The following is a 20,592-nucleotide window of genomic DNA, read 5'->3' as shown; positions in this document are numbered from 1 at the left end:
CCCTCGGCTTCTAACCCCAGCTTCATACCCGCTGGCTGCCTGATCTTGGGCAAATTACTGGATGTCTCTTTGCCTCAGTTTCCCTCATTTGTAGACCAGGAATCATAAACAGTGCTTGACACATGGTAAATGGCCACTGGGCTCTCACAGATGGGAGAACACAGGTTCAGAGGGAAGAATTTGCTTTCCTAAGCTCACCCAGGGAGTCCATGGCTTGCCGAGAGCTGGGCCTGGGCAGCCCGAGCGTTTGGCCGCCCTGTCCTGCCTCTTCATGGTGTGGACGGAGTGAGAGAGAGCAGGAAGGTGTGAGGGGGACAACGCAGCTCTCCAGGCAGGATGTGGGGTCTGCAGCCCTGTGGCAGGCCCCCTCCCATGGCCACAGATGCCCGGGCCTGTGAGAGGCAGGAAGCAGGTCTGAAAGTGAAGGCATATGGATTCAGCCTCAGTTTTAGAAGCTGAGGATTTTGAGAGCAAATATGGGAATGAATCAATTGTAGCTGAAGATTCCTGGTGGGGGAGGCCAGGAGGGAATGGCTGGAGGCTGACAGGTGCCTGCAGATGCCCAGAGTGTCCACTAGGCGGCAGAAGAGTCTAGGCTCTGTCTTGGGTTATGCTTTCCTGGGGTGTTCCCTGGGAGAGACTTTCCGGAACAAAATGAATCCTGAGTGGCGTGGCCAGAATCACAAAAACGTGTCCTAAAAATGTTAAGAATGACAGCGATGAAGGGGACTTTAGAAATAACCTAGTTCTTACTCGGCAGAGAGCAAGACTGAGGCCCAATGGTCAGATGAGCTTTCCCAAATTTAACCCAGGAAGTTCATGAGAAAGCTAGAAATAGAGCCCAGGTCTCCCTCTCTTTAGGTCTGTGGCAAGAAACATCTGCCCATTTCCAGAAGGAGAATTTGGAGAACTTGGTAGAGAATGAGTCCCTGCCTCATGTGAGTGGGTGTGTGGGTCCTGCCTTCACTCCTGGCATCCTCTGGGCCAACAAGTGTTGCTGGTGACACTTGGGAATGGACCCCACCTGGCTGCAGACACCCTCTTGCCATCTTGAGGCCGAAACGCATCAGACTGTATGTTCTGGAGGAGAGAGAGCCTGGCAGATTAGAAACAGGCCCTTCTATAGGGAAGCAACTGGGGACCATGAAAATTATAAAGAAATTGATTTTATTGTTTTTAGTGTTCATAAATACATATTATTATATTTCCCAAGGAAAAATCAGAAGCCATAAAAGTAAGAACTATAAAAATACTCATAATAGTATGTACTTTATATACTCTCATATATGTTTCCATGAAGATGGGACACTCTAATTCTCAAGAGTATTTTGTAAAACATAAAGTACAGTCCAGTGTTGATGGGGGTCAGGGTTGGAAACGGGCTGGTGAGGCACTGTCCTTGGTGCTGAACCTGGGCAGGCGTAAGTAGGAACCTCTCTGGAAACAAGCAGGAGGGTGTAACCTGGTATCATGACAAGACCATTGGAGCTTCCGTGGTGTTTCTATTTGAGAGTTTCCCAACACTGTTGTCTTTCTTCTCTCTCTCTTTTTAGGTTGGTCCAGGGGTTGCTTCTCATCAACTCCCTGTGGGGTGCTCTCAATGGGGAAATGTTCCACCAAGCTTAGCTGAACTGGAATCTCCTCTCTCTAGGACTCCAGAGCTCTAAGTGAAACTGCCTGTGTCTTAAAATGCAGTCACCATCACCTGGGGCCTCTGAATTTGAATCTGAAAAGAGAAATAAGACTAGGTGAGGGCTGAGTGCATGAGGAACCCGGGTTTGGGAAGCTTGTCCTGTTACCTGGAGTCTAGCACAAACCAATTACTTCTTCCCCTCCCCACTAGCTAGGTTTACAGGAATCCTGACCAGAGATTTCATCTTTGCCCCAAGGCTTCTCTCTAGGGGGTCCAGCGCCTGAGGCCAATCACACTTGGTATTTCTTCTACTCTCAAATATACATCCAGTTGAAATAGCATTAAGGTGGTAATCAAGAGGTGGTCACCCCTTACCCAAGTGACCAATCTTGGCCTTATTCATAGCAAGATAACCCAACATTATGTATTTCTTCGGGTGAGGTAATAACGTTATCTATGACACAACAAAAATATTTAATCTGATGCTAATCAACCCTCTGGACCTGACCTCCAGTGTATAGGAAATACAGAGGATTGAGGGACAAGTTAAATGACACCATGAGGAAGTAATCAGACCAATCAAGAATATGAGACATTCCTCAAGACAGTCATCCTAGATTCCTTTTTTAAAAAAATGAATATATTTAAAAAGGTACAGCCTGTTCTAAATTAAAAAACCCAAAGAGATAAAAGTAAAGCCAATGAGTAAAATTTGTGGCATCCACATCTGAAAAAACTAGTAATAAATGATGTCCCTGGGATAATTGGAAAATTAGATATTGGATAATATTGTGAAATTTTCATCAATTTGTTGGGTGTGATAATGGTATTTGGAAATGTGGGCTGAAGTGTTTAGGGATCAAGTGTCATAGTGTTTGCAACTGAATTCCAAATGATTCAGCAAATGTTAGTGAATGAATAGATATGAAGAAAGAAAACATGGCAACATGTTAAACATTGTTAAGCTTTTTGCACTACTATTTTGACTTTTGTGTGTGTTTAAAAATTAGAATCACTAAATAAGTTGGCCATCAAAGACATGCTTAGAGTGGAAAAGGACACCCCAGAGCTTGAAGTTCCAGGAAGCTAGGGAAGGGGGCCCTACCTTGCCACTTAGCTCTTATCTCACCCTGAGATGCCCCTCTCCTGGCAGTGTGGGTCAAGGGGGTCACCTGGACCCACAAACCCTAAACATGACTTTGCTTTTCTGAAGGTCCTACCGTGTAGAGGGGGAGCTGAGGTCTCAGGGTGAGGAAAGACAAGCATCTCATCTAGGCACTTCTTACCTTTGTCTCAGGGTCTATGTGTCTCAGTGAAGGCTGGAAGTTACTATAGATGGAGTCCAGGTAGATGGAATCATCTTTCTCTGGAAGGGTAGAAAGCCCCGCAGAAACAGGTGGTTAGAAAGACAAGCTCTCTTCTCCCCATCTAATCCCACTTAATGGAGGATGATGGAGTCTGTCCCCACTCCCAGGAAACTGAAAACCATTGAAAATGTGACAGACTACCTAAATCACCTGACCTCAGCAGCCCCCTAACACAAGCATGTTAAAGCTATACATTTCCTTCTGAGTTTTGAATGTGGGACGCAGTTGTAGCTCCATCCCGCAGGTTTTGATACCAAGTATTTTCATTAACTCTCAGATCCAAGTATTTTCTAACTTACATTATGATTTCTTATTTGGTCCATGAGTTATTTAGAAACTTTTTAAAAAAAATTCCAAAGATATGGGATTTTTGTTTTTCAGAAATATTTTTATTATTGATTTCTAACTTACTTGCACTATGGTCAAAAAATATAGTTTGACTTAAATACTTTTTTTGGAATTTGTTGAGACTTTTTATGGCCATCCTTACAAGTTTTTTGTGTACTCTTATAATGAATGTGTATTCTCTAGTCATTGAATGTGGTGTTCTGTATTGTATTGAGACTGTAAAATATTTTGTATAAAAGTTCTATAATCCTTGATGACTTTTGTTTCCTTGATCAGTCAATTATTTAAGAAGAGTGTTTTAGAAATCTCTCACCATGTTGGTAGATTTGTCAATTTTTCCTTGTAGTTTTGTCAATTTTTGCTTTGTATATTTTGAAGTTGTTCTAATAGGGCACACAGGTTAGACCTGTGCCTAACAGAGTAAGCTATTTCCCAATCTTAATCGTTTTTTATCTCTAGTAATTCTTTTTTCTTTAAAGTGAATTCGCCTGTGATGAATGTAGCTACATATAAGAATTTCTCTGTTTTGTCTTTTCCCATACCTTTGATTTTAAATTCCACTCTTTTAACCCGAGTGTTTAATCCACTCCCCTTATGATTATTGATAAACTTGGATTACTTTCTACCATCTTGATTTGTGCTCTCTGTCCTAACTTTTTATTTTTCTCCCTCTCATGCCTTTTTGTGGATTGACTGGACTTTTCCCTTGTTCCAATCTTTCCCTTTACAATTTAAAGACCATTTCTAGAAATTTTCTCATTCCGTGTCTTTCCTTCTTTAGACTTTAAAGGCTCTTATTTTTAGAAATTTTAACATGCACATTTAACCTAACTAAATCTAATGTTAACCTCTTTACTGAGATATACAACTCACTTGTCAATGAGCTCACCTACTCCTGGGTACTCATGCAGGTCCACCTGGTCACAGTTTTGTGTTCTAGAGAAATCTACCACCGTCAAGGACCCAGTGGTTTAGTTACGCTGTGCTCCATTCAGGGTATCGCTGGAGCCAGCAGTGGAAATCGGGTTTTGAACGTGGAGCCAGCCCGACATATTGGAGACGGGAAATACTTTCCCCTTTGGCTCCTTTAAGCCTCAGCGTATTCCCACCTGCCTCCCATATGTGTGTTTCCACACTCTGAGCCACTCCAAGTGCACTGAGGATCGCCAATACCTTGGTAGATGTCAAAGCCCATGTTCTGGAAGGTCCCAGGGGTTGGTCCACCCTCCTCTTCATGCCACTTGTACAACTGAGACACTCTGTGCTTTTGCCTATTAACAGAAATACCAGAGGGACCTCATTATGATCAGGGAACATGGACAAGGACCCAGAGGCAAGCTATGTCCCTGCCTTTGGCTACCCCACTGTCCACCTCAAGGAAGAAGCAATTGAAGACAGAAGGAGAGAAGAGGGGGTGGTAGCAGCTCACCTTTTCACTTGTCTCCTGGAGCGGAATGTGAGCACCAGGAGGCCGACAAGGACAGCCAGCACCACCGCACCCCCCGCCCCCAGGAGCCCGTACACCAGGCTCTTCTGGATGCCTGCGTCGCATCTCTCCCCAGTGTACCAGTGAGTTTCCGTGCTCAGGCAGCTGGGAGGGGAGAGACGAGAGTTAGCACCAGCCTCAGAACCCGGCCCTGCAGAGGACGAGGTGACGGAGGGATGGCCAGGGTGCAGGACAAGGAGCCCCAAGGGGATGGGTGGAGATGAAGGCCAGACTCCATGGGGCCGGCCCTAAATGGGCCCAGCACCCGCTCTGGGCCCTTAGGTTTTGCCTCCAGTAGTAGCCCAGGACAGTTGGCCAGCCCCAGGGCTTCCTGGGCTGCACCCCCAGGGACTTGAAGACTCTTGAGTCACCCTTCCACCCACCCATCAATCATCCTCATTTCCAGCCCTCCTCTCTGCCCGGAAAAGCCACACCCGCCCCTGATCCAGAGCCCCTTTTCCACCCTTGAAGCTCTTACCCCCACCCCACAGAGATGCCCTGAGCCCTGGACCTTCCCTCCACATGCCGGCTTGTGACCCCTCTTCCCAGAACAACCACTCGGTCCTTCACACATGGGGCGCTCCTTCCCCACACCTGCCCCTCCAGCCGTCTCTGCCCCTTTGGTTCAGTTTCAGTCGGCAATGCCTTTCCTGGCCTTCCTCCCTCTGTGACTGGCTTTACAGGCTGTCCCCCCTGCCCAGTGGGTGTGTGGCCCTCTTTCTCTGTTGTGCCACCAAGGGACGTTGTTCTCTCCCTGGAGGCCAGGTCCCTGTTCTCCCTGTGGGACTGGGAGGTTCCTGAGCTTTCTTGGAGCTTCTCACCATCCTCAGCCTTGCTCAGCACAGGGAGGACCCCGGGAAGGGCAGCCACTGGGCTGGAGCGTGCATGTCCCCCACTTCACCCGCCAACCCAATTCCTCTGGCCGGAGGCAGCTGGGAGGCCTGGCACCCCGCTGACAGCCTTGGCCTCCAGGCGGTGAGGCCTGAGGGGAGGGGGGAAGGACAGCTGGGCTGGGCTGGCCAAGGGCGGGACACTCACTAGCACTGCGGGCCACTGAGCTTCAGCTGGCACTTGCCAAAGTTACAGTTTACGGAGGAGTTGAAGCCGGACATGCAGGGGTTGATGCAGTGTGGCTGCTGGTCCTTGTACTCCACTGTGAAGTACTTGCTGAAGTTCCCAGCGCTTTTGCGGCATTCCTCTGAGGGGCACAGGGAGCAGTGGTGGTCAGGGGCTGGGGGCGCTGCCTGGCCCCCCTGGGCTCCCACCTCCCCAGTCTCCCTTCGTGTCACCTACCTAGAGGGTCGTACGGGGCCACGGTAACATTCTGCACCTTGGTGGCAGTCGAGTTGAAACACAGCAAGGCTGCAAAGGAGACACGGAAAGCCCCTTACCATGTGCTCGCGGGCCAGGGGTAAGGGGGGGAGAGGAGTGGGGAACGGCCCCTGCAGTGGGGGTCTCCAGCCTCATGTCCAACCCTCCAGAATGGTGCCTCCCTGTGTCCTTGTGTCCCCTGTGCCCTCTGCCACAGTCCGCACACGGCTCCTTATGTTTAGAAGCATCTGCGGCAGAGTGGCACAAGTCCTCTTTTTCCAGCAGACTGTCCTGGCCTGTACCCCTCGGTACTGGCGCCCCTTGTAGCCTGCGTGTGCGCACCTGGCCCTGCAGACAGCTTTCCAGGGGTGTCCTGGAGTCTGCCAGTCTGAGCAACAAGCTTTGGGACCGATTTGGGCATCTCTCCCCTGCCCCACCCCAGGGACAAAATGGGCTGGAGGATGACAAAGGTTAAGATTCTCTGAGGACACCCCCTCCTCTCCCTGGAGGCCTAGAAGCGTACTTAGGCAGGTACTGTTACTCATTATTTGCTCTTTGGTCACTTCCTCGATTTTTTCTTTCACCTTCTCGGAAGCCTTCTCCAGTACTTCCCTGTACTCCGAGGTGTACTTGGCCTTCAGGATGATGTCGTGCTCCACCACCACACTGCCGGAACTGCGGGCAGGGGAGTGGTTCTCGGGTCAGACTTGGTGCTCACCTCTCCGACCCCTTCCCCAGCCCGGCCACACCCTGTCTGCTGCCCAGGGAAGGCAGCTGGGGCAGGATGGTTAAGATGATGGCCGCCCTCACTGGGCGAGCACTGTCAAACCAGGGACTCTTACGGGGCTCATGAACTCCAGGAACAGGTCTGTGAGCCTCGTAAGAATGTAAAACTGTGAAAGTGCATATGTGCAGTTTTTCTAACCATACACATTTTTGTCAGTTCTAAAAGGGTCTCTGACACCCCAAAGGCTAAAGTCCCAGGCAGAAGTCTCTCCCAAGATTTAGAAGCCAGGGTCAGTCCTGTCAAGACAACCTGGCCTCAGGATCCACAGGGCTCCTGCTCAGTGGCTAACTTTCCTCTTCCCTAACTCCAAGCCCAGTTAGAGTGGTCTAGCCCCTGTGTTTGCAAAAGAGAACTAGGAATGCCTCAATGTCAGCAAGCTCATATTCCAAAATGCAAATTCCTTCCCTCTGAAGAGTGCAGGGTTTTATTTACTCCCCAGCAACAAGTACTTTCTGGGTTTTAAACTACAGTTAAAGTCCAGCCTTCCGATGCTCACAATTCAAGCTTCCTAAATACTGGAAGGCCAAGCACAACCTTTAACTTTCTTTCTCCTTAACACTATATTCTGAGGCTGAAATATAAACAGCAGATTTGGAGGGAATACTAACAGGAAAACATTATAATGAGGATAACACAATGTAACATTACATATGACATATAGAATAATAGAATTATATGACATGAGTTATAATATATATTAATATAACATATATAATAGTAGAACGAGAATAACATCAGAGTTAGAAGAGCCAGGGGATCTTCTGGCTCAAGGCCACCTTTCATCATATGGAAGTAGCAATTACAAGAAGCCACATAGTGGTGGCCTTGGGTACCTCCCCAGCTCCTTCACTGGCTAGAGATGCAGATGAGACCCTGGCATTCACTGACCTTGGACCAGTCAATGAGCTTCACAGGCCTCAGTTTCCTCAGCTGTAAAACGGGGGCCTGACCTAGATGGATGCTTCCAGGGCTCTTGCTTCTCTGCTTTGGAAGTGAGAGATTCTCACTTCTTATCTGCCCACTGCCAGACCTCTCGGGAGCTGCTCTCTGGGCAAAAGTGACTTTCCTGCCGTGTGTCTTGCAGGAGCCTCCAGAGCCCAGCTCCTCCTATCTGGCCTGGGGAGGTGCAGTAGAGGGAAATGTAGGGTGTCATAAGCCTGACAGCCACTGAGCTCACAGGGGGATCTGGGGAGCAGACACCCACTGGCCAGCAAGCAGTCAGCCCAGGAAGGAAAGCCCCAGGTGCCTGCAGGCAGCCGACTGGGATGGGAGTGTAAGCCCGTCCTCCCCCTTTCCCCTGAGAAACAGAGGGCCTGGCCCTATAGACCTCCTCTCCTGGCAGAGGACAAAAGAGAGCCCTACAGGGTCAGTGCATGTTAGTCCTAGCAGAACTGTTAGGGCAGGAAAGAAAAACGCCTTTCTCAGGCAGAGGAGCTAACTTGCTAAAGAGCACTAAAGAGCCACCAAAGGTGACCAGGACACCTATGGTGAATGAGGACTGGGAGGGGCCTGGGAACCTCACCTGGACCCCATCTGGGGTAGCCTCCCTTGTTAGAGAGAAAGTTTCATATTAGAATTGAGGCAGAAAGAGATTGATTGAATCACATTATTTTGCTGTGTTTTTTGTGCTGTTCTGTTGCATAAGTTCCTTATGAAAATTATGGATCTTGCCAGGCGCAGTGGCTCACGCCTGTAATCTTACTACTGAGGCTGAGGCGGGTGGATTGCTCGAGGTCAGGAGTTTGAAACCAGCCTGAGCCAGACCCCGTCTCTACCAAAAATAGAAAGAAATTAATTGACCAACTAAAATACACATATACAAAAACTTAGCCAGGCATGGTGGTGAATGCCTGTAGTCCCAACTCGGGAGGCTGAGGCAGGAGGATTGCTTGAGCCCAGGAGTTTGAGGTTGCTGTGAGCTAGGCTGACGCCACGGCACTCTAGCCCAAGCAACAAAAGTGAGACTCTGTCTCAAAAAAAAAAAAGAAAGAAAGAAAATTATGGATCTTGACTTTGAGAAGCCATTGGAAGTGTTTCCCTCACCATCCAGGGGTGATTGAGGGGGGACCCATGCAAGCCCCCTTGGCCAGCACCATTCAAGGGTTTCATAAATTTGGGGTTGATAGTAGGGGAGGGGTTGACGGAACCTAATCCCACTTTGGCTGAAGTGGGAGTGAATATGAGACGACCTTCGACTTGGAGACCCTTCTCCCCAGGGTTTCCCTTCCCAGGCTGAATTATTTGTCTTTGTCTCCGAAGAATAAGCTGTTGCTCCCAGGTTTTCTGGTTTGTCAGTCTCTCCCTGCCATATCAGGACTTCTGTTTGTATCCTGGCCCTACCACTGTATAACCCACGCCTTGGGCAAGTCACTGCATTTCTCTGAGCCTCTGTGTTCTCATCTGCACAATGGGGACGGCCCACAGGCCTCTCTCCCAGGGTGGTCATAAGCTGTCAGTGTTAAAACATCTGTAAAATCATTATTGTTAGGGGTGCTATGGGCTGAATTATGCCCCACCCCATTCATGTGTTGAAGACCTAACCCCCAAAACCTCAGAATGTGACTGTATTTGGAGACAGGGTCTTTAAAGAGGTGATCAAGTTAAAATGAGGCCATCAGGGTGAGCTCTAATCCAATCTGACTAGTGTCCATATAAGAAGAGGAAATCTGGACACAAGGAGACGGCAGGGGTGCGTGTGCACAGAGGAAAGACCACGTGAATACACAGCGGGAAGGCTGCCATCTGCAAGCCAAGGAGGGAGGCCTCAGGAGAAACCCCTGATCTCGGACTTCCAGCCTCCAGAACTGTGTGAAATAAATTTCTGTTGTTTAAGCCAGTGGGTCTGGGTACCCTGCGATGGCAGCCGAAGCAGAGGAACACGGGGGCATGGCTGTAATTGCCTGTATAATCATGGCTTCCCCTTCCACTCCACAGACCCTCTTGCTGCAGATACTCACCTCAGCCTTATGATGTTGACTCCCACATACTCAGGGATTCCAGAATAAATGATGCTCATCTGAAAGGCAAGGGGCCACCACGTCATCCCTGAGGACTCACCTGGGGGCCTGCATGGCTTTCCATGGGACAGCAGGAGGGCAGAGATTGACTGTCCTGTCCCACAGCACATCCTGGCCTGCGTCCCAAGCTGGCCATGGCACACTTGCCAAATGGAGTTGTCCCTTCCCTGGGATCTGCCCCAGGGACCCCTGCAGCCCCCAGTGAAACCTGGCTTCATCCTCCCCCCCCTCCCTGGTAAGCCCTGAGGACACAGAAGAGCTGAGAAACTCACATACATCTGACAAGAGAATGGCCCTCAGCTGCTTTCTTAACCCCTACAGGCTCCTCCCAGGGGGAGCTGAGTGGCCATGGGGCCTGCCCTCCCAGGCTCACCTGCTCCGAGAATGTCTTATTAAACTCCTGGAATTTCATGGAAGATTGGTCTTGGAGTTCTTCGGTGAACTCCTCGTTGGTCACCGTCACGGTCGTCTCCACTTGGGCCAAGACTGGCTCTGAGGGGAGTGGACAACAGCACTGACTGAGCAAAGCGTCCCCTGAGCCACCTGCCCGGGAGACCCGCACCCCAGCAGCTGCAGCCTGCGTGGAAGGAGTGACCCGAGCCTCCCAGCCCCGTCCCGCCCTGTCTCATCAGAACGCCCCTGGAGGGAGGGGGCACAAGCTTTGCCTCCTGCTCCTCCCCATACTCATTTATTTTAAGTGTGTTTTATGGTAGCATGCTGTGCCGTTTGTATTTTGTTCCAAAACGTTCCTTTCTTTTCTTATGCATTTTTTTTTGGGGGGGGGACAATGCAATGAGTGCAATCTTATGCATTTTTAAATAGCTTTCTTACCACTGGGTAAAAAAAAATACAGCCCAGAAGAGGCCATATTCGCAGCCACGCATCAAGGTGGGGCAGAGACAGGGGCCTGCATGGAGGCTGGGCCTGGGGTTGCAGGTCGGGGACCCTGGGCTCATGCTCACCCATCTCGAGGCTGTCGAAGACTTCCTCACACTTCTGCCCATAGTACGGGCTGGGGCACACGCACTTGATCCCATCCCAGATGCCTCCATTCTGGCACTTGACCACAGCAGGAGTTGGGGCGAGAGTGGGTCTCACTGTAGGAGTCGAGGGCCTGGTGGGGACAGTAGGGGTAGACACCGTGGACTTGGGTGTAGTCGTTGTGCTGGTTTTTGACCTGGTTGTTGTGGTGGCAGGGGTCACAGGTGTGGAGGAGGCAGAAGTTGGTGGGGGTCTGCTGGAAGGGGCAGGAGGGAACGTGGCAGAGGTGGTGTGAGAGGCAATGGTGGATGGCACGCTGGATTCTGATGGAGGGGCCCCAGGACTGGTGCTGACAGAGGTGGAGGTGGCAGGTGTACTGGCCACAAGGGGAGTTGAAGCAGAGGTCATGAAGCCACTGCTGGTGGTGGCAGGTGTGCTGGGTGCAGTAGACACGGACACAGATGTGGAGCTGTCACCAATAGTCGTTGCACTGATTGTGACTTCCTCAGCAGTTGAAAAAGATGTGGTGGCACCACTGTTACTGGTTGATGGTGTGGTGACTTGGGTGAAAGTTGTCACAGGGGAAGACCCAGCAACACTTGTTGCAGCAGTGACAACAACAGAAGTGGTCACAGGAGGGTTGCTAACAAAACTTGTTGTCCTACGGGTGATTCCTTCTGTACCAGTTGACACCGATGTAGTGGTGTCTTCAATAGGTATATGAGAAGAAATGGTGTCAGGAGATGTTGTTAAAAGTATAGTGGTGTCCACAGCTGTTGATGCTGTGATACTCTCAGAAGGACTGGTCCCAGGTAGATTGGTGACAAGGACACTAGTTACTGGAGTGCTTCCTTCACTGGCTGTAGACATAGGCATTGTGCTAACTACTACTGAGGTAGGAGATGAGCTGGCTTCAACTACAGTAGTAGAAGCTGTGGTGGCAAAAACAGGAGCTGTGCTGGACTCCGTGGGACTGCTGCCACATGGGGTAGTATCAAGATGAGTTGTTGGAGGGCTGCTTTCTGCTGTATCTGTCCACACAGATATAGAGGTGGCTTGATAAGTTGTAGCAGAAGAACTGGACTCAGTAGAAGAGGTGAAAGGTTTGCTCGTGTCAACAAGACTTGTTACTGGTGTGCTGAACTCAGTGGGATTGGTTCCAGGGAAGGTGCTGACAAGGACAGTTGTTAATGGACTGCTGTCTTCACTGGGAGTTGACAAAGGCAGGGTGGTGCCATCCACTGTTGTAGGAAAAGAACTGGCTTCAACTACATTGGTGAAAGATGTGGTGGCATCAACAAGGGGTGTGCTGGCCTCAGTAGCACTGGTGCCAGGTGAAGGGCTAAAGAGGGTACTTGCACTTGGCGTGCTGCCTTCACTCGAAGTTGACAATGGTACGGTAGCCCCTTCAACAGTGGTAGAAGATGAGATGGCCTCTGTAGACGTGGGCAAATATGTGGTGGTAGAACCTGGAGTTGCTGCTGGTGTGCTGGCCTCAGTAAGACCGGTCCCAGGGAACGTGCTGACAAGCACAGTAGATAATGGACTGCTGCCTTCACTGGGAGTTGATGAAGGCAGAGTGGTGTCTTCCACTGTGGTAGGAGAAGAACTGCCCTCAACTACAGTGGTCAAAGATGTGGTGGCATCAATGGAAGGTGTGCTGGCCTCATTGGGACTGGTCCCAGGTAAGGTGCTGGCAAGGACAGTAGCTAATGGACTGCTGCCTTCACTGGGAGTTGACAAAGGCAGGGTGGTTTTTTCCACTGTGGTTGGAGAAGAACTGGCTTCAAATACAGTGGTCAAAGATGTGGTGGCATCAACAGGAGGTATGCTGGTCTCAGTAGCACTGGTCCCAGTCAAGGTGCTGACAGGGACAGTTGTCAATGGACTGCTGCCTTCACTGGGAGTTGATGAAGGCAGGGTGGTGCCATCAACTGTGGTAGAAGAAGAACTGGACTCAACAACAGGGGTCACAGATGTGGTGGCATCAATAGGAGGTGTGCTGGCCTCAGTGGGACTCGTGACAGGTACAGTGCTAAAGAGGGCACTAGAACTTGGTGTGCTGCCTTGATGCGGACTTGACAAAGGTATGGTGGTGCCTTCAACAGAGGTAGAAGATGAGATGGCCGCTGTAGAAGTGGGCAAATATGTATTGGTAGCAGCTGGAGTTGTCGCTGGTGTCCTGGCTTCAGTAGGACTGGTCCCAGGGAACGTGCTGACAAGCACAGTTGTTAAGGGACTGCTGCCTTCACTGGGAGTTGACCAAGACAGGGTGGTTCCTTCCACTGTGGTAGGAGAAGAACTGGCTTCAACTACAGTGGTCAAAGATGTGGTGGCATCAACAGGAGGTGTGCTAGTCTCAGGGGCACTGGTCCCAGGCAAGACGCTGACAAGGACAGTTGTTAATGGACTGCTGCCTTCACTGGGAGTTGACAAAGGCAGGGTGGTGCCTTCCACTGTGGTAGGAGAAGAACTGGACTCAACTAAAGTGGTCAAAGATGTGGTGACATCAATGGAAGTTGTGCTGGCCTCATTGGGACTGGTCCCAGGTAAGGTGCTCGCAAGGAGAGTTGTTGGTGGACTGCTGCCTTCACTGGGAGTTGACCAAGGCAGGGTGGTGTCTGCCACTGTGGTAAGAGAACTGGACTCAACTGCAGGGGTCACAGATGTGGTGGCATCAATAGGAGGTGTGCTGGCCTCAGTAGCCCTGGTGATAGGTGAAGTGCTATAGAGGGTACTAGCACTTGGCGTGCCGCCTTGACTCGGAGTTGACAAAGGAACGGTGGTGCCTTCAACAGTGGTAGAAGATGAGATGGTCTCTGTAGAAGAGGGCAAATATGTGGTGGTAGAACCTGGAGTTGCTGCTGGTGTGCTGGCCTCAGTAGGACTGGTCCCAGGGAACGTGCTGACAAGCACAGTTGTTAATGGACTGCTGCCTTCACTGGGAGTTGACAAAGGCAGGGTGGTGCCTTCTGTTGTGGTAGGAGAGGAACTGCCGTCAACAACAGTGGTCAAAGATGTGGTGGCATCAATAGAAGGTGTGCTGACCTCATGGGGACCAGTCCCAGGTACGGTGCTCACAATGTCAGTTGATAATGGACTGCTGCCTTCACTGGGAGTTGACCAAGACAGGGTAGTTCCTTCCACTGTGGTAGAAGAACTGGCTTCAAATACAGTGGTCAAAGATGTGGTGGCATCAACAGGAGGTGTGCTACTCTCAGGGGCACTGGTCCCAGGCAAGGTGCTGACAAGGACAGTTGTTAATGGACTGCTGCCTTCACTGGGAGTTGACGAAGGCAGGGTGGTGCCATCAAATGTGGTCGTTGAAGAACTGGACTCAACTACAGGGGTCACAGATGTGGTGGCATCAACAGGAGGTGTGCTGGCCTTGGTGGCACTGGTTCCAGGTACAGTGCTAAAGAGGGTACTTGCACTTGGCGTGCTGCCTTCACTCAGAGTTGACAAAGTTACGGTAGTGCCTTCTACAGTGGTAGAAGATGAGATGGCCTCTGTAGCCGTGGACAAATATGTGGTGGTAGAACCTGGAGTTGCTGCTGGTGTGCTGGCCTCACTAGGACTGGTCCCAGGGAACGTGCTGACAAGCACAGTTGTTAATGGACTGCTGCCTTCACTGGGAGTTGACAAAGGCAAGGTGGTGCCATCCACTATTGTAGGAGAAGAACTGCCCTGAATGACAGTGGTCAAAGATGTGGTGGCATCAATAGAAGGTGTGCTGGCCTCATGGGGAGTGGTCCCAGGTAAAGTGCTGGCAAGGACAGTAGATAATGGACTGCTGCCTTCACTGGGAGTTGACCAAGATAGGGTGGTTCCTTCCACTGTGGTCGGAGAAGAACTGGCTTCAAATACAGTGGTCAAAGATGTGGTGGCATCAATAGGAGGTGTGATAGTCTCAGGGGCACTGGTCCCAGGCAAGGTGCTGACAAGGACAGTTGTTAATGGACTGCTGCCTTCACTGGGAGTTGACGAAGGCAGGGTGGTGCCATCAACTGTGGTAGGAGAACTGGACTCAACAACAGGGGTCACAGATGTGGTGGCATCAACAGGAGGTGTGCTGGCCTTGGTGGCACTGGTTCCAGGTGCAGTGCTAAAGAGGGTACTTGCACTTGGCATGCCGCCTTCACTCTGAGTTGACAAAGTTACGGTGGTGCCTTCTACAGTGGTAGAAGATGAGATGGCCTCTGTAGAAGAGGGCAAATATGTGGTGGTAGAACCTGGAGTTGCTGCTGGTGTGCTGGCCTCACTAGGACTGGTCCCAGGGAACGTGCTGACAAGCACAGTTGTTAATGGACTGCTGCCTTCACTGGGAGTTGACAAAGGCAGGGTGGTGCCTTCTGTTGTGGTAGGAGAGGAACTGCCGTCAACAACAGTGGTCAAAGATGTGGTGGCATCAATAGAAGGTGTGCTGGCCTCATGGGGACTAGTACCAGGTAACGTGCTGGCAAGGACAGTAGATAATGGACTGCTGCCTTCACTGGGAGTTGACCAAGACAGGGTGGTTCCTCCCACTGTGGTAGGAGAAGAACTGGCTTCAAATACAGTGGTCAAAGATGTGGTGGCATCAACAGGAGGTGTGCTACTCTCAGGGGCACTGGTCCCTGGCAAGGTGCTGACAAGGACAGTTGTTATTGGACTGCTGCCTTCACTGGGAGTTGACGAAGGCAGAGTGGTGCCATCAACTGTGGTCGGTGAAGAACTAGACTCAACTACAGAGGTCACAGATGTGGTGGCATCAACAGGAGGTTTGCTGGCCTCAGTGGCACTGGTACCAGGTGAAGGGCTAAAGAAGGTACTTGTACTTGGCGTGCCGTCTTGACCCGGAGTTGACAAAGGTATGGTGTTGCCTTCAACAGTGGTAGAAGATGAGATGGCCTCTGTAGACGTGGGCAAATATGTGGTGGTAGAACCTGGAGTTGTTGCTGGTGTGCTGGCCTCAGTAGGACTGGTCCCAGGGAACGTGCTGACAAGGACAGTTGTTAATGGACTGCTGCCTTCACTGGGAGTTGACAAAGGCAGGGTGGTGCCTTCTACTGTGGTAGGAGAAGAACTGGACTCAACTAAAGTGGTCAAAGATGTGGTGACATCAATAGAAGTTGTGCTGGCCTCATTGGGACTGGTCCCAGGTAAGGTGCTCGCAAGGAGAGTTGTTGGTGGACTGCTGCCTTCACTGGGAGTTGACCAAGGCAGGGTGGTGTCTGCCACTGTGGTAAGAGAACTGGACTCAACTGCAGGGGTCACAGATGTGGTGGCATCAATAGGAGGTGTGCTGGCCTCAGTAGCCCTGGTGATAGGTGAAGTGCTATAGAGGGTACTAGCACTTGGCGTGCCGCCTTGACTCGGAGTTGACAAAGGAACAGTGGTGCCTTCAACAGTGGTAGAAGATGAGATGGTCTCTGTAGAAGAGGGCAAATATGTGGTGGTAGAACCTGGAGTTGCTGCTGGTGTGCTGGCCTCAGTAGGACTGGTCCCAGGGAACGTGCTGACAAGCACAGTTGTTAATGGACTGCTGTCTTCACTGGGAGTTGACAAAGGCAAGGTGGTGCCATCCACTATTGTAGGAGAAGAACTGCCCTGAATGACAGTGGCCAAAGATGTGGTGGCATCAATAGAAGGTGTGCTGGCCTCATGGGGAGTGGTCCCAGGTAAAGTGCTGGCAAGGACAGTAGATAATGGACTGCTGCCTTCACTGGGAGTTGACCAAGACAGGGTGGTGTCTTCCACTGTGGTCGGAGAAGAACTGGCTTCAAATACAGTGGTCAAAGATGTGGTGGCATCAATAGGAGGTGTGCTAGTCTCAGGGGCACTGGTCCCAGGCAAGGTGCTGACAAAGACAGTTGTTAATGGACTGCTGCCTTCACTGGGAGTTGACGAAGGCAGGGTGGTGCCATCAACTGTGGTAGGAGAACTGGACTCTACCACAGGGGTCACAGATGTGGTGGCATCAACAGGAGGTGTGCTGGCCTCGGTGGCACTGGTTCCAGGTGCAGTGCTAAAGAGGGTACTTGAACTTGGCGTACCACCTTCACTCAGAGTTGACAAAGTTACGGTGGTGCCTTCTACAGTGGTAGAAGATGAGATGGCCTCTGTAGCCGTGGACAAATATGTGGTGGTAGAACCTGGAGTTGCTGCTGGTGTGCTGGCCTCACTAGGACTGGTCCCAGGGAACGTGCTGACAAGCACAGTTGTTAATGGACTGCTGCCTTCACTGGGAGTTGACAAAGGCAGGGTGGTGCCTTCCACTGTGGTAGGAGAGGAACTGCCCTCAACAACAGTGGTCAAAGATGTGGTGGCATCAATAGAAGGTGTGCTGACCTCATGGGGACCAGTCCCAGGTACGGTGCTCACAATGTCAGTTGATAATGGACTGCTGCCTTCACTGGGAGTTGACCAAGACAGGGTAGTTCCTTCCACTGTGGTAGAAGAACTGGCTTCAAATACAGTGGTCAAAGATGTGGTGGCATCAACAGAAGGTGTGCTACTCTCAGGGGCACTGGTCCCAGGCAAGGTGCTGACAAGGACAGTTGTTAATGGACTGCTGCCTTCACTGGGAGTTGACGAAGGCAGGGCGGTGCCATCAACTGTGGTCGGTGAAGAACTGGACTCAACTACAGGGGTCACAGATGTGGTGGCATCAACAGGAGGTGTGCTGGCCTTGGTGGCACTGGTACCAGGTGCAGTGCTAAAGAGGGTACTTGCACTTGGCGTGCTGCCTTCACTCAGAGTTGACAAAGTTACGGTGGTGCCTTCTACAGTGGTAGAAGATGAGATGGCCTCTGTAGACGTGGGCAAATATGTGGTGGTAGAACCTGGAGTTGTTGCTGGTGTGCTGGCCTCAGTAGGACTGGTCCCAGGGAACGTGCTGAGAAGGAGAGTTGTTAATGGATTGCTGCCTTCAGTGGGAGTTGACAAAGGCGGGGTGGTGCCTTCCACTGTAGTAGGAGAGGAACTGGCCTCAACAACAGTGGTCAAATATGTGGTGGCATCAACAGAAGGTGTGCTGGCCTCATGGGGACTAGTACCAGGTAACGTGCTGGCAAGGACAGTAGATAATGGACTGCTGCCTTCACTGGGAGTTGACCAAGACAGGGTGGTTCCTTCCACGGTGGTAGGAGAAGAACTGGCTTCAAATACAGTGGTCAAAGATGTGGTGGCATCAACAGGAGGTGTGCTAGTCTCAGGGGCACTGGTCCCCGGCAAAGTGCTGACAAGGACAGTTGTTAATGGACTGCTGCCTTCACTGGGAGTTGACAAAGGCAGGGTGGTGCCTTCCACTGTGGTACGAGAGGAACTACCCTCAACAACAGTGGTCAAAGATGTGGTGGCATCAATAGAAGGTGTGCTGACCTCATGGGGACTGGTCCCAGGTAAGGTGCTCACAATGTCAGTTGATAATGGACTGCTGACTTCACTGGGAGTTGACCAAGACAGGGTGGTTTCTTCCACTGTGGTAGGAGAAGAACTGACTTGAAATACAGTGGTCAAAGATGTGGTGGCATCAACAGGAGGTGTGCTAGTCTCAGGGGCACTGGTCCCAGGCAAGGTGCTGACAAGGACAGTTGTTATTGGACTGCTGCCTTCACTAGGCGTTGATGAAGGCAGGGTGGTGCCATCAACTGTGGTCGCTGAAGAACTAGACTCAACTACAGGCGTCACAGATGTGGTGGCATCAATAGGAGGTGTGCTGGCGTCAGTGGCACTGGTGGCAGGTGAAGGGCTAAAGAAGGTACTTGCACTTGGCGTGCCACTTTGACTCTGAGTTGACAAAGGTATGGTGTTGCCTTCAACCGTGGTAGAAGATGAGATGGCCTCTGTAGACATGGGCAAATATGTGGTGGTAGAACCTGAAGTTGCTGCTGGTGTGCTGGCCTCTGTAGGACTGGTCCCAGGGAACGTGCTGACGAGGACAGTTGTTAATGGACTGCTGCCTTCACTGGGAGTTGACAAAGGCAGGGTGGTGCTTTCCACTGTTGTAGGGGAAGAACTGCCCTGAATGACAGTGGTCAAAGATGTGGTGGCATCAACAGGAGGTGTGCTGGCCTCAGGTGTACTGGTCCCAGCCAAGGTGCTGACAAGGACAGTTGTTAAAGAACTGCTGCCTTCACTGGGAGTTGACGAAGGCAGGGTGGTGCCATCCCTTGTGGTAGGAGAACTGGACTCAACTACAGGGGTCACAGATGTGGTTGCATCAACAGGAGTTTTGCTGGCCTCAGTGGGACTCGTGACAGGTGCAGTGCTAAAGTGAGTACTAGCGCTCGGCGTGCCGCCTTGACTCGGAGTTGACAAAGGAACGGTGGTGCCTTCAACAGTGGTAGAAGATGAGATGGCCTCTGTAGAAGAGGGCAAATATGTGGTGGTGGCAGCTGGAGTTGTTGCTGGAGTGCTGGCCTCAGTAGGACTGGTCCCAGGGAACGTGCTGACGAGGACAGTAGATAATGGACTGCTGCCTTCACTGGGAGTTGGCCAAGACAGGGTGGTGCCTTCCACTGTGGTCGGAGAAGAGCTGGCTTCAACTACAGTGGTCAAGGATGGGTTGGCATCAACAGGAAATGTGCGTGCCCCGTTGTGAGTCGTCATGGGTGGGGTACTGTGATGAAGAGCTGTTGAGGGATTGCTTTGCACTGTGTCCGTCTGTGGTGAGGGACTGATGCCATCTTCAGTTGTTTGTGAAGGACTGTATTCAGTAGAAGGGTTGAAAAGTGTGGTCGTTTCATCTAGCGTGTTAGGTGGTAGGCTTGCCCCATGTGTGGTGCCCGCAGCGGAGTTGTCAGCTTGTAATGGCGTGCTTGTGGGTGAGGAATTATTGTCACTGTACCCAGCTCGTGGCTCAGTGGACTTCGTCGTGTGTCCCCGTACAGTGATATTATTAGTATGACCTGTTGAAGATAAAACATGTCGTTAGGCATTTTCTCCAGGTTCTCCACATCATTTATGGTGTTGTACTTGGGGATTTTACAGAAAACATGTTAGAGGAGCGACACCGTCACAGTCCCTTGTGAGAGCTGGGCGAATCCATGCTCCAGTGCATGTGTGTCCTTCCTGCCCTCCCTTGTCTCCTGTCAGGAAGGGACCTCGCCTGAATCCCCTCCCACATTCCCTGGTTGGGTCCTTCCAGGTTTGGATTGTCATTCCTGGTCCCAGGTCCTAAGCTGTCACAGACCCTGCAATCCAGTGGTTTCACCAGCCTGGTGGGGATTGCTGTGTCTGTTCGTGGGTGTGACCCCTTCCCAGATCTCTGAGTACGTCTCCTCACCTGCCTGATAGCTCCCAGCCAGCTGCCGGCACCGAGGGTCCCCAAGGTCCTCTGGGGAGATGCACCCGCCTCCATCCCACACAGCCCTGTTCTCTCTGAGGTCTGCAAGAGAGAAAAGACATTAGGATCCTAGAGTCTCAATCCTCCTTCCACCCCCGGGAAGTCCTCCGAGTTTGCACTCTGTGCTCTGCAAAGGCTGTGGCATTTGGACCAGCATGCTTAAGTCTCAGTTAGCAATCAGGCACCAGGACCTTGTCCCCATAGAAGTGAAGCAAGAAGATGGGGCAGGGGTGGGGTGGGCCTGGAGCATGTGGGGCCGTGTCAGGTTGTGCAGGTGTAAGGAAGAGATCTTTTGCCCAACTCTGGAGTCAGCTTTCAGGAAAGTAAATATTAC

General features: G+C 51.1%; 1 protein-coding gene across 1 annotated transcript; it reads right to left on the bottom strand.

Annotated features, from left to right (window-relative positions):
• Nucleotides 1-1,192: 1,192 nt before the first annotated feature.
• On the bottom strand, nucleotides 1,193-19,522 carry MUC17 (mucin 17, cell surface associated). The gene is made up of 10 exons (XM_075994856.1): nucleotides 10,895-19,522; nucleotides 10,323-10,439; nucleotides 9,890-9,948; nucleotides 6,669-6,820; nucleotides 6,128-6,196; nucleotides 5,873-6,032; nucleotides 4,778-4,939; nucleotides 4,522-4,619; nucleotides 2,920-2,999; nucleotides 1,193-1,726 (listed from the first exon to the last, which is right to left on the bottom strand). Exons 1-10 carry the CDS (start codon nucleotides 19,520-19,522, stop codon nucleotides 1,685-1,687), a joined length of 9,567 nt encoding a protein of 3,188 aa, XP_075850971.1. The 3' UTR covers nucleotides 1,193-1,684.
• Nucleotides 19,523-20,592: the final 1,070 nt, after the last annotated feature.

The sequence above is a fragment of the Microcebus murinus genome, chromosome 19 (genome assembly GCF_040939455.1).
Source record: "Microcebus murinus isolate Inina chromosome 19, M.murinus_Inina_mat1.0, whole genome shotgun sequence".
Lineage (NCBI taxonomy): Eukaryota > Metazoa > Chordata > Mammalia > Primates > Cheirogaleidae > Microcebus > Microcebus murinus.
The sequence above is the reverse complement of the archived record's forward strand: the minus strand, read 5'-3'. Positions and strand labels throughout refer to the sequence as shown.

Bases quoted from the DNA above. Each gene is read 5' to 3' on its own strand.
- MUC17 (XM_075994856.1), bottom strand. From the start codon at position 19,522: ATGACGACTCACAACGGGGCACGCACATTTCCTGTTGATGCCAACCCA. The intron at 4,940-5,872 runs GTGAGTGTCCCG...CTCCCCTCCCAG, and splicing joins CTCAGTGGCCCGCAGTGCTA to CTGCCTGAGCACGGAAACTC. The intron at 1,727-2,919 runs GTAAGAAGTGCC...TTCTCTTTTCAG, and splicing joins ACATAGACCCTGAGACAAAG to ATTCAAATTCAGAGGCCCCA.